Source organism: Chiloscyllium plagiosum, unplaced genomic scaffold (assembly GCF_037043375.1).
Source record: "Chiloscyllium plagiosum isolate Xiang-an unplaced genomic scaffold, Cpla_swu_hap1 HiC_scaffold_26, whole genome shotgun sequence".
NCBI lineage: Eukaryota > Metazoa > Chordata > Chondrichthyes > Orectolobiformes > Hemiscylliidae > Chiloscyllium > Chiloscyllium plagiosum.
In genome coordinates this window covers 21,511,204-21,524,962 of record NW_028270164.1, presented here as the reverse complement: position 1 = coordinate 21,524,962, position 13,759 = coordinate 21,511,204, and the positions used below count along the sequence as shown (strand labels likewise).

Sequence of the window (13,759 nt, the reverse complement as noted above, 5' to 3'; positions counted from 1 at the left end):
TTTCTGATGAGGGAAAGGATGTAAAATAAAATATCCCCTTCCAGACTTTCATTTACCTTTAATAAGCAGAACAGCTTAAAAAGCTGCACAGCAAATGTAATCAATGTAAATTAATGGGAAACCAAACAAAGTGGACATTTCCCAGCATGAACCACTGCTGTAGGCAAAACCTTTAAAAGGCAGCATATTGGCAGAGTGTGAACACATGCTTCCTCTTGTTCATAGATTTCCATTATACTTGATTATAAGAAAGTAAATCTTTTGACATTTGTCATAAAAACATAGATTTAATAGGACAACGTAACCTGATGGCATTCAGCATGACAAGGTAGCAAAGTCTGAATATTAGAGGCCCACAGTAACAGCATTCTCCATGTAGCATGCAGTATCAGCTGTGACAATGTGCAGAAAAGTCAAATAGAAGCCAAACTCTTTGTCACAAAGAAACAGGAGAAAACAAAATCAGACAGTGAACTGCTATAATTTACTACAGTGGGGATGATGGAATTTCTTTTACAAGAAAATAGTTTGTTAGATCTTTATTGGGAGGAATCTCTGGATGCTACTACATACCTTGATATTTGCAGCAATAACTTCTGGGTCATCACAGACAGATTCAACAAAGAACACCTGGGAAAAAAGTTATTCTTGCTTAGTTAAACAGTCAATTAAAATCACGTAATACCTAAAAATTTCTCATAATCAATGCCATAGCAATTGCAGTCAATTTCTATAAAAATGTAAAATCTTTGGTAAATTCCTTTCATCAGAAATTCATGAAGAATTCACTAAGAACCTTCTACTCCACAAATTAATGCTTCAGTAGACTCGGTAGATATTTCAATTTTTTCTTCAGTCACAGGATTTGGCTGTTGCTGGAAAAGCCAGCATTTATTGCCCATCCCTGACAACTATTCAAATGAGCCACCTTCTTAAGAATCGAGTAGTTTCTGGGTCATTTTAAAAGACAGTTAGAATGCAACAAATTGCTTTGGTTTCCTGAGAGTCTGGGTGAGAGACACAGACTTTCTCCCCAGACAGCATTACTGAACCAGATGGGTTTTACAATAATCCAGAGGTTTTGTAGTCACCAGTACTAATATTAATTTTGTACACGGATTATTCAATGAACTGAATTGAAATTCCCTGACTGCCATAACAGGTTTAGAATTCATGTCTCTGGATGACCAGTTTACATCTTCAAGTCTTAAATGCCATAACATAATCACTGTACTACATTTCTATCACACGTTGCTTTAACTCGCAAAATTATGAATGAATAAAGATAATGTTAACAAGCACTCTAAGTTGAATTGATATATTTGGACAAAATATTTACTTTGAGAGTAGTTAAAATTATTCTGTTAATACCAACAAAAGAAAACTTGCTCCTTCTTCTGATTTCTAACCTTAAATGCATTATCTCGTACAAAACTCAGGATTAAATCTCTTCTTTCTCTAGTTGTGTTAGTTGCATCAAAGACCTGGGATAGAGAAATAAAATGAAAACAATTATATTGACTTTAAATCTATACACAAATTATATTTTTAATGAATAGAAATAATGATCTCTCAAAGCTACGAGAGAACATGACCCTTCATTAAAAAGAAAACAATATTTTTAATACTAATGTCATATTTCCAATGTGAACTTCAATTTTGTTTTGTTAAACTATCACTTCAGGTGATTAGCCACATTATGTGCCAGTGGCTGTGCTGTCTAGTGCTACACTGAAGGATAGGGGTGTGTTTAAGACAGGAGGAATGACGAGCCAATATAGTGTAATGACAGACAGATCTTATATCATTCATCAGATTCTTCTCGGAGATCAACCAAACTGTATTACAAACCACAGGGTGGCAACTTGGAGCATCATTGGAAGGAAGGGGTAGTAATAACACAGTACCCATAATGGAACAGAATAAGAACAGAAGCTGCAACAAAGAATAAAGTTAGTGGATAAACATTGAACAAGAAATGGGATGCATTTCACAATTCCTCTTTTGCTTTGAGATAACTCATTCATAACGCAGCATTAATTTCCCATTCCATGACAATTCTGTTGTCCACACAACCTAACAAAACTGGTAAAGCTTCTACATTAATACATACAATGCAATAAGTATAAAATTAATTCACGTATTTGTTTAGACACAGCTATGAACGTATGCAATATTAGAAACTATAAGAAAATAATTTAATGTTTCAATGAAATAGTCTAAGTGCATACTTTTATTCTTTGTTGCTGAATATCAAAATAAATGACAAAAAATAATAAGTTGCCACCGTAAGTGTAACAATTTTAAAACATCTTACTGCAATCTGTCCCTTTTCATCTGTAAGGTAGGTTTTCACATCCTTCAAGGCATCTAAGGCACACTGTCTATTGAAAGCAAAGGGAAAATTAATATTTGAACAAATAGCCCATGTATAGTAGAATGGATTTTGAATAGGAATGCCAGGATTTGCCAAGTTTCTCTCTGCAAAAGTGGAACAGGCACAATAAAATCACAGCTACTCTGCAGCACTGAGCATACCCTAACATGATATGCAATGCTCTCCATAGTGATCATAATGGTTCTTTTTCAAATTTCACACGTGCCATCTAGAAGGCTAGATGCTGTTTCATTACATTACTAAATGTCTACAAAGTTCAGTGATGTTCTCATGAGATTAGCCCAATAAATCATAAAAAGACAGCGAATAGCATGTAAATTAACTAGTCAACACAACAACATGCATTTTGAATCAGATTATCTTGCACAGTACGTATTCTATTAGCAAAGTAAGTCTTCTGTGCTTTAAAGTTTCCCCAATTTTGTGGAAATATATTCATTCTTTTAGTCACTGTTTTTTCTCCTGTGACTTGAATAATCATATTCCTTTTTATTTTTTCCCCTTTGTGCAGAAAGCTTCATGATGTAGTCACCTCCAACTAAAAGGAAAGGTAGCGTCTTGACACGGGTTTTGATCATTCTGGTGTGAAATGGACAGTGGGTGGTTATGAAAACAGAGGTGATACCTTTCTCTTCTCATATTCTGATATAAACTGCACAATGCATAGAATATGGTACTGACTACAGTTCCTTCACAATTTATGTAAAAAAGTGCTAATTCAGAGACACAAGTGCTCAACTTAACAGATCATTAATATCCAAGGCTGATTTAAATTTTGGCTGAGGTAAGAAGTTTCCACTCAAATTGCTTACAACTTCATACTCAAACTTTGAATTGTCTAGCCCTTGGCACTAAATTCAACACTGTTAATTTACTTGACCTTTCTCACCACTTTTAATATTCTGAGATCTGATATTTTGAGATCTGAACTGAAATTCACTTTTTTGACCAATCTTTTGATAGGACCTACTACACTTTTGCTCTTATGCTTGATATATGTTTTCTCAACATTTCTGTGAAGGAATTATAAATGAACAAACATAAATTCAAGTACTTGACAAATTCATTGCTCTAGAGCACTGCTGGAGATGCTGGAGATCAGAGTAGAGAGTGTGATGCTGAAAAGATACAGCAGATCAGGCAGCATCCAAGCAGCAGGAGAATTGATGTTTCGGGCATAAGCCCTTCATCAGGAATAGGACAGGAGCAGGATAAGACTATAGGTTGAGGGGGGAAATCAGGTTTGTGGATCTTTGGTAGAAGGTGTGTGGGGTACGCATACAATGAGGTTGGAGACTGTGGATAGGAGATCCCCAGAGGTGATAAGATTGTGGATGACCTGGGAGATAATGGTTTGGTGATGGGAGGCAAGGTCGTGGTCGAGGGGGCAGTAGGAGGAGGTGTCTGCAACTTAGTGCCTGGCTTCCGTGGTGTAGACGTCCATTCGCTAAACCAAAGTGCCCCTTTGTCTGCAGGTTTGATAATGATGTTGGTTGGAACGGAGGGTTGCGCATTGTGAAGGCGGGAGGTTGGGGTGGATGAGAGCGGTGGACAGGTTGAGGCGGCCAATGTCATGGTGGCTGTTAGAAATGAAGAGGTTAAGGGCAAGTAACAGGGCAGGTGAATGGGGTGTGTTGGTGGTCAGAGCGGGGATCCTTGGTGGGTGGGCGGGAGTCTTGTTTGAAATAGTGGGCCCAGAGGCGGAAGAAATGTTCAAAGTCACGGCACATGTCAAACTCATTAATTCAGGAGTGCAGGGGGATGAAGGTGAGGCCTTTGCTGAGGAGTAAACGTTCATCTGCAGTGAGGGGGAGTTTGGGGGAAATAGTGAAAACACAGCACGGCTGGGAGGTAGGACCTGGGATGGGGCTGGAACGGAGTGACAATAGATAATAAGTGAAGGAGTAGGCCAATCGGCCCTTCGAGCCAGCACCACCATTCATTGTGATCATGGCTGATCACCACAATCAGTATTCTGTTCCTGCCTTACCCTCATAACCCTTGATTCCACTATCTTTAAGAGCTTTATCCATCTCTTTCTTGAAAGTATCCAGAGACTTGGCCTCCATGCCTTCTGGGGCAGAGCATTCAATATATCCACCACTCTCTGGGTGAAGAAGGTTCTCCTCAACTCTGTTCTAAATGGTCTACCCCTTAGTTTTAAACTGTGTCCTCTGGTTCTGGACTCACCCATCAGCGGAAACATGCTTCCTCCCTCCACAGTGTCCAATCCTTTAATAATCTTATACGTCTCAATCAGATCCCCTCTCAGCCTTCTAAACTCAAGTGTATACAAGTCCAGTTGCTCCAATCTTTCAATATATGTTCGTCCCGCCATTCCGGGATTTGATCTCGTGAATGTACACTGCACTTCCTCAATAACCAGAATGTCCTTCCTCATATTTGGAGACCAAAACTGCACACAATACTCCAGGTGCAGCCTCACCAGGGCCCTGTACAGCTGTAAAAGGACCTCTTTGCTTCGATACCCAATTCCTCCTGTTATGAAGGCCAGCATGCCATTAGCTTTCTTTACGGCTTGCTTTCATTGACCGATGCACAAGAACACCTAGATCTCATTGTACTTGCCCTTTACCTAACTTCACTCTATTTAGATAGTAACCTGCCTTCCTGTTCTTGCCACCAAAGTGGATAACACACTTATCTACATTAAACTGTATCTTCCATGCATCCTAACCTGTCCAAGTCACCTTGTATTCTCATAACATCCTCCTCACATTTCACCCTGCCACCCAGCTTTGTGTCATCAGCACGTTTGCTAATAGTACTTTTACTGTGTAGATTAGATTAGATTACAGTGTGGAAACAGTCCCTTCGGCCCAACAAGTCCACACCGACCCGCCGAAGCGAAACCCACCCATACCCCTACATTTACCCCTTACCTAACACTACGGGCAATTTAGTATGGCCAATTCACCTGACCCTGCACATCTTTGGACTGTGGGAGGAAACCGGAGCACCCGGAGGAAACCCACGCAGACACGGGGAGAACGTGCAAACTCCACACAGTCAGTCGCCTGAGGCGGGAATTGAACCCGGGTCTCTGGCGCTGTGAGGCAACAGTGCTAACCACTGTGCCACCCACAAATGCCTTCATCTAGATCATTAATGCATATAGGTAAAGGGTGTTGGGGTGGAGACGGCCACTTGAATGGGCGTGGTAATAGGGTCAGGAGTGATGTCACCAACGGAAGTGATGCTCGCTATGGGGGCAGAGGTGGGGCCTACAGCAGTGCCCACAAGAGTGGAAGTGACATCACTTGTGTCGGCAGATTGAGTTTCAGTGGGTGATGTCACTGGTGGTGGAAGTGACATCGGTGATGGTATCCTCCGTGTCCAGGTGAGTGACGTCTTTTGGGGTTGAAGTTGCTGCAGTGTCGGCGACAACTGCGGGGGCGGAGTTGATGTGCAGAGTAGGTATTGTGTCTATGCCAGCAGCGGTGAATCTAGCAGTAGTGGCGGATCCTGCAGTGGTCACAGAGTCAGTCATTTGGACAGCAATCGCGAAGGTGTTGTGGTCAGCAGTGGTTGCAGTCTGAGGGGCGGCGGGGCGGAAGTGACATCATAATTCACTGTGCCAATCATAGGAGGAGTGGCCGCATGGCTAATGGCGTCTGAGCAGTTCCAAAGGAAGGTTCTGAAATGATTGAGGAAACCCACGTATTGAAGTAAGTACTTGAAAGTTGGCTTCACTTATGTTCTTTTATGTCCAATATGGTAGAGAAAAAAATGTTTGTTGAGTGTGTGAATTCTTCTCAGGATGTAGAACAGCAGAGGTTCGTTGCAGGTCTGGGAGAGTGTGACTCTGAGCTGAGGCAGGGCTGACTGCAGGTAGAGTAGGTAGGGCGGGACATGGCCGCTAGCATAGAGCGGAGGATCCGGAAAGAAAATTGTTGCTGAAGGTTTCGGATTTGTAGTATGTACTGGTTGTCTTGTTCAGGTCCAAATTGTGTTGATCTGAATGTCGACCGGAGTCCATGTGGGATCAGTTGATTCCATAGGCAGGCACTGAGGAAGGAGATGTGGCTGTGGTAGTGGCTTCAGGACGTGGCTGAAGAACTTCAGGGCCCAGGAGATGACGTGGTGGATGCAGGGAGAGAGAGACTCACTGAGATCCTTGTAGAGAGAGGAGAACTTCTTCAACGTAGCCATCTTTGGATTAGGTTTTTCAGGACGGTTGAAATCAACTAGGAGAAAGTGAGGACTGCAACTGCTGGAGATCAGAGTCAAGAGTGTGGTGCTGGAAAGACACAGCAGGTCAGGAAGCATCCGAGCAGCAGGAGAATCAACTTTTCGGGCATCATTCCTGATGAAGGGCTTATGCCTGATACGTCAATTCTCCTCCTCCTCGGATATCGCCTGATCTGCTGTGTCCTTCCAGCACCACACTTTCGACTCCAGAGCCAACGTCAACTAAGATTCCAGTTTCTGATAAACAGAATATAAATGAGCTCTGTAGCATGATGTACCTAGCAGCTGAACAGCTCAAAGTAAATATATGAATGGGACTCTGCACCGTCACCTATGTTCGGCAAACTATGGGATCATGAGTGGAAATTGACAAGTGGAAAAATAACATTACTTCAGTAGCATATCACAAGCCTGATTGAATACTAGTTAGCTACATCACTCGTTGGACAACATATTAAGTATTCTGTACTCAGCATGATACAGGAAAATTTGCTTACTTCCTGATTTTCATAGCTTCTTCATTATCATGACGGAAAAATTCAAATGACTTGTATGATTTCACAGCTTCACGGCGGTACTCGCCCAGATTAAAAACTGCAAGTCAAAGAAAAACGCATAAGTAATAAAGAAACTGGAAATTCAGAATGATTTATTTGGAGTTGATTCCAATTATGAGTCCCCTGGAATTTCTGGAGAGCTTGAACCTCCCCTTTACAGAATCTGGAACAGTTTGTTATGTTATGTCACATGCTCCTTATTTGTCCAACACTAATTTTCTCTTGTTTCCAGGTGACAATCAAATGTATTTCCTATTATAAAGTAAATAGCTACAAACTTTCCTATGTACTTACATCAACTATATTGCAACAACTAAATAACAGGTTTGATTAATTTTATTTCCAGAACAATTTGCTTTAGAGTGGACTTCTATACCATACTTGTTTAGTAATAAATCAAAGTATTGCAGTGAAACTCCACCTTTCACATCTTCACATTCATGAATTTCTTTATCTGCACACAATTTTACCCATTGCAGCTCTAATGTTCACGTACTCCCAGTCTTAAGGAGCAAAAAGCTGTAGAAATTTTCAGAAGATGTCAAACAAATGAAAAATTGCCCATTAAAAACTAAGATATGTACGCAATTATGACATGAAATTATATTTCTGAGGCAGGAAAGTGAGTACTGCATGTGTGTCTGTTGCCATATTGCATGGTAGCCCTTGCACATATACATATTAGATAGCCGATAACTGTGGTCAATGTAGCAAATTTTATACACCTTACTTTGTTATATCATTTTCTCAGTAGAATATCTTTATATTTATTAAAACATTGTATTTCATTGAATGTTGTCTCCTGTATTCCATATATACCATAATTTTGGATGGTTAGAAATCATTTATTCCATTACAAAACATGCTTGCTGCTTCTAAATCCACTGTTTGAGAGGTGTTCGAGGTACTTAATCCTAATGAACATTAGGATTATGCTGTATGAATCAATTTGATATTAGGGCTTGAGACAGAGAAAGGAGAGTCTCAAACCAAGGATTTAAATTTAAATAAGGGAGATTTCAAAGAATTGAGAAATGTTTTGGTCATCATAAATTGGGCTGAACTGTTAATGGATAAACTTACAACAATGAAAATTGTTCAAATAAGTTTGATATGATACAAAACAAACATGCAACCTAAAAGGCAAAAGGTCCCATGCTGTTAACTGACCGTGGTCAATAAATGAGATGAGATGAGTAAAAGCATCATGTCATGATGGTGCTTCCTTTGAAACCAGGTATACCAGGTAGACAAATGGTAAATTTGAGCAGGAACACTTTATTGACAATGCTGACATTTCCACAGGCAGTTCTAGACTGGACACAAGCTCTGCATTTCCAGGTCCTCCTCACCAGCTCTCTTAAAAGGGGCAGCACGCCCCACTACATATATAACACCTTTTTCCCTTTATTAGATTAGATTAGATTACTTACAGTGTGGAAACAGGCCCTTCGGCCCAACAAGTCCACACCGACCCGCCGAAGCGTAACCCACCCATACCCCTACATTTACCCCTTTACCTAACACTACGGGCAATTTAGCATGGCCAATTCACCTGACTTGCACATCTTTGGACTGTGGGAGGAAACCGGAGCCCCCGGAGGAAACCCACGCAGACACGGGGAGAACGTGCAAACTCCACACAGTCAGTCGCCTGAGTCGGGAATTGAACCCGGGTCTCTGGCGCTGCGAGGCAGCAGTGCTAACCACTGTGCCACCGTGCCGCCCACAAATTTAAACGTCTCATTAATAAACATATATACAATTATCAAGATTGTACATATATTAGCTAGAATGCATATAAATAGTCATGAATATTTACAAAAGCATGGCAACAACAGAAGAATGACTACTCCTCTATTATACAAGATATTCCATCCATAAACTACATTAACAACCATGGCTCAGACAGACATTACTTGGTCAACATCACCAGCCCTAACCTAACCAGCTCAGTATTCTGAGGGACTGCCCTTTGCTGGTGAGGTGTGACAATTTATCCCTAGTCTGTATCCTATATGACAACAGTCCTGTCATATCCTGGGATTCATTTTTCTCCAGAAGTATAATACCCTCGACCTTGAAGTTCCTGTCCTTCTGTCCTTCCTGGTTTCACTCTACTAACTCTCTGGTCTCTCCCAGCTGCAACAAGTCAGACATGGCTCTCAGCTGATAGCTGAACAACAGTGTTACCAGCGAAGATGAGGTCATGTTCATATACATAGTGAGGAAGTTGTTGATTTGCTGTTGAAGCAACCCTTCCCTTGTAAAGCCTTCAAGGTTTGAAAATTTCTCTCTCCTTTGCTATTCCTTGCCAGGTGATATGGAACCAAACTCGCATGTCCAACTCCATGATTTCCTCAAATTCTTGTGCCACAAACTGTGGACCATTGTCACTCAACTTGTTCAGGGTTCCTGAACCTGGAAAACATTTCAAACCAATCTATCATTGTTTCTGCTGATACCAACTTCATGACTGCACCTTCAGCCACTTTGAGTGGGCATCCACAAGCACTAGTAACATCTCTAATGGTCTCATGAAATTGATGAAATTTTGCTGCCACAGTGTTTGAGGCCATTCCCATGGGTGAAGGGTTGATAAGGCAGCGCCTTTCTAACTAATGTGCAGGCTTCACACGATCTCACTTTCTTGTCAATCTGCAAGTCTACATTCAGCCACCAAAAATACCTCCCAGCTATTGCCTTCGAAACACCGTGTTGCGGTGGCCTTGGTACGTTTGATCCAGCACCTTTCCTCTTAATTGGAGAGGAGTAACAACTCTCATTCCCCACATTAAACACCTGTCCTATATGGATAACTCCCACCGCCTGGATAGTGAAGGATGTAATTCTGGGCAATTTCCACAACTGGTCCTCCCTCTCAGGAATAAGTCCAGCACCGTGGTCAATAAATGAGATGAGATGAGTAAAAGCATCATGTCATGATGGTGCTTCCTTTGAAACCAGGTATACCAGGTAGACAAATGGTAAATTTGAGCAGGAACACTTTATTGACAATGCTGACATTTCCACAGGCAGTTCTAGACTGGACACAAGCTCTAGACCAGCTCAAAACCAGCCTCTACTGATGATTTGTTGACCCTGACAGCCTGTCAGCCTGGGCAAAGTATATAATTTTCATATTCTAGTTGGGAACACCTTCATTCCCTGGTACTGGCAGCGTTGACGGTCAATCTACATTGCTATGTTTCTTTACCTGTCAGTATTTGATCTCATATGAGTAGACTGAGCCAGAGCCCATCTCTGCAGTTGTGTTGTTGCCAATGATGCATCCCAAGCAACGGGCCAAAAATGGAGGTTAGCGGCTTCTGTTCTGTCAGTAGCATGGGGTGCTTGCCATAAAGGAAATCGGCAAACTTCCTTATGCTGAACACAACACAATTTTTATTTCTCAACGAGCATTATTCTCCTCCATCTTGGAGAGTGACTTTGATGCAAACGCAATGTGCCTTTCCTCTCCATTTAGTAAGATACACAACAGCTCAGTGCCAAACCCATAAGGGGAGGCCTCACAAGCTAACTGTAATGCAACTTCAGGTAGAAATGCATTAACACTTCCAACTTTTATTTTAAGGCTTGCTTCACCTCCCGGTAAGCCACCTCACATGCCTGGATCCATTTCTATGGCCGCCCTTTTCCTAGCAACTGATGCAGGGGTTTTAGCACAGGTCCTAGATCAGACACAAACTTACCTTTGTAATTTCCAAGTGTCAAGAACAATCTCAGTACAGACACATTTGAGTCTAGGGGCCTTCATGATAGCCTCCCATCAAAACTGCCGCGTGTCAGTATTGTCAGCAGCAGCTACCTGTGTGACCCTATCTGGAGGTTGGCCTGCAACAGATCCATTGTTGAAAATTTCTTTCCCTGGCCAGTCCACTGATTTAGTATATGAGTCCAAAGGGGTATTGATCTACACTCAGGGCTGGCTTGACTGTGACCTTAAGTCACCACAAATCCTCATCATCCCATTAAGGCTGGAATAATGGGAGTGGCCTAAATCACTGGTGGTTACTGATTCCAATGCTCCCAGATTCACCAGCCGTTCTAGTTCCACCTTCACATTAGACTGGATGACATATGGTACCAGATGCACCTTCAAGCTCCTAAGTCAAGCCTTTGGGCTTCAACTGTAATTTAGTTTTGAATCCTTCCCTTTTCCCAAGAATTCCACTGAAGACATCTTCGTACTTGTCCAGGATTTCTTGCAAATTCATTTTTGAGTCCGCCAGTCTATTACCCACACCCTAGTTCAACCTCAATTTTTGTAACCAGGAACATCTGAATAATGTGGGATAGTCACCTTTTACTACATAAAGTAGCAGTTCTGCACGTGGTCCCTTAACTATACTTTCAACAATACATAGGTTTTCAGTGACACCACTTGTTCTGTGTATGTCTGTGGCATAATCTTGACAGGTATGAATGGCAGTGCCTTTAACTTCTCCCTAGAGACCAATTCAGAAAGAAGGGACACTACTGTGCCCCTATCCACTTCTATTTTCAATGTCTTCCCTCTACTTTGGATAGAATTCAGAAATGATCAGTTTCACCCTGTACTGACTGCATATTTAACATAGACTGCTGACCCTGGGCCTTCTGCCTCTTCTACAGATCCCACTGATTCTGTCCACTCCCTAGTTGGTGGCACATACTTTATGCCTCATCCTCTAGCTTGTTCCCAGCAATTTCTGAAGAAGGGCTTATGCCCGAAACGTCGATTCTCCTGTTCCTTGGATGCTGCCAGACCTGCTGTGCTTTTCCAGCAACACATTTTCAGCTCTGATCTCCAGCATCTGCAGTCCTCACTTTCTCCCAGCAATTTTGGGCAATATGACTCACTGACTTACATGTGCAGTGCTGGGCTCCGAGTCTTATGGCTACTCTTGCCACATGGATGGCATTCTACATTGGTATGGCACTCTGCTGAGTTTGCACTATTTGGCACAAGCAGTTGATGACAGCCAACTGGGTCGCTTCCCTGGCAGCCAACTCCATCAAGGCAGCAATTTCGAAAGCTGCCTTGAAATCCAGGTTTCTCCTTGTTAGAAGCTTCCATTGGATGGCTTCATTTCTGAGGCCACACAATAAAGGTCCCACAATGCATCTTGGAGGAACACTCTGAATTTGCAATGTCCTGCTAACTTCTTGAAAGTAGCCACAAATTTGCTAAAGGACTCTCCTTTGTCCTCTACCCATTTGTAAAAGCACAAACCTTCTGCAATCATCAGTGGCTTGCATGTGAAATAATTTTCTAACACTTGGCATAGCTCTTGGAATGCCGTCTCTGCCTGTTTCTGTGGCTGTAGCAGACTCCTTAAAATTGCAAAAGTCTTGATTCAGAGATACTTAAGAAAACAAGTACCACGTCCTCAGCCTCTGTTCACCTTTAAGGAACTGAAGTGCTCCATGTAAAGTTCATTTTCTGACTCTTCAAATGATCCCACTACTCCAAATTGGCCTGCCATTTAGTTTTCCTGCCACTTGAGTCCAGTAGCCATTTTCAACTGGGGTCCCCTTGCTGAACCATCTCCATTTTGGCTGCTTCCTCACTGGCTGTGCTAGCATACGTTCTTTCCTGGATTTACCCACAACATGAGCCTCCTCGCGACTTTTTTCTGCAATGTTACATCCTTAATATTGCGCCTTTTCCAAAGTCTGGATGACGTCCTCCCTGGACAAAAAAAAGACTGTTTACGTACAGTTTGTGAACTGGATCCCATTCTTCTCGCCATTTATTATGATGGTGCTTCCTTTTTGAACCAGAAACTATATGCCAGGTAGACAAATGGCAAATCAGAACAGGAACACTTTCCTGTTACTCACACCTGTTACTCATGATACTCACACCTCCAAAGCTAGTTCTCTAGACTGCAAGTTCTGCTCCTCTAATCACCTGAACAGCTGTCTTAAAGGGGAAGCACCACCAATTATATACATAACAAACTAAGCTTAAAGAAAAAGCTTGCACAAAATGCAAGGTAAAGTGAAAAACAATCTAAATGGCCAGTCAGAAAACAATAGAAAACCACAACAGAAGTATCTGCAAGTGCTATAGAAGTTAACAAATTTCATAATTACTTTAGAAAAACATTAAAGGGTAATATGGGCTCATTAAAGATGGAACAAAAACAGAAATTACTGGAAAAACTCAGCAGATCTGGCAACATTAGTACAGAGAAAGCAGATTTAACATCTAAGATCTTTCTACAAAAATACAGTGGGGGTGTGTTCAGTTATTGGATCCTCCCGATGCTTCAAATACATGTAAATAGTACTTTGCATAATTACGAAGTGCCTTTGTGTTTGTTGTAGCTATACAGAAACTCAAACCCCAATGTTTGTTTTCAATAAGCAAAGAATGTATAGAACTGAACTGCTCTAGTGACTATACATAGAGCATATTTTATGATTTGAAAGAAATTTGTAAAAAAATAGTTTCAGGTCCATTGTTCATCTAAACACTTATTAAATGTTGTAATTGTTCCCATCACTACCAGACTTGAAAAAAGAAAGCTTCAGCAGTCCCCATTTCAGACAATAGTTGAGAATGGCAATAATGTGGTTCAAC

At 41.5% G+C, this 13,759-nt stretch overlaps 1 protein-coding gene across 1 annotated transcript in view; it reads right to left on the bottom strand.

Annotated features, from left to right (window-relative positions):
* Window positions 1-13,759, bottom strand: part of LOC122563165 (6-phosphofructo-2-kinase/fructose-2,6-bisphosphatase 2-like) — an 83,154-nt gene that overhangs the window by 50,504 nt on the left and 18,891 nt on the right. Inside the window, exons 3-6 of the mRNA XM_087973559.1 lie at window positions 7,108-7,204; window positions 2,318-2,384; window positions 1,410-1,484; window positions 574-630 (exon numbers count right to left, since the gene is read on the bottom strand). Coding sequence (XP_087829685.1) covers window positions 574-630; window positions 1,410-1,484; window positions 2,318-2,384; window positions 7,108-7,204 — 296 coding nt within the window. The remainder of the gene's footprint in view (window positions 1-573; window positions 631-1,409; window positions 1,485-2,317; window positions 2,385-7,107; window positions 7,205-13,759) is intronic.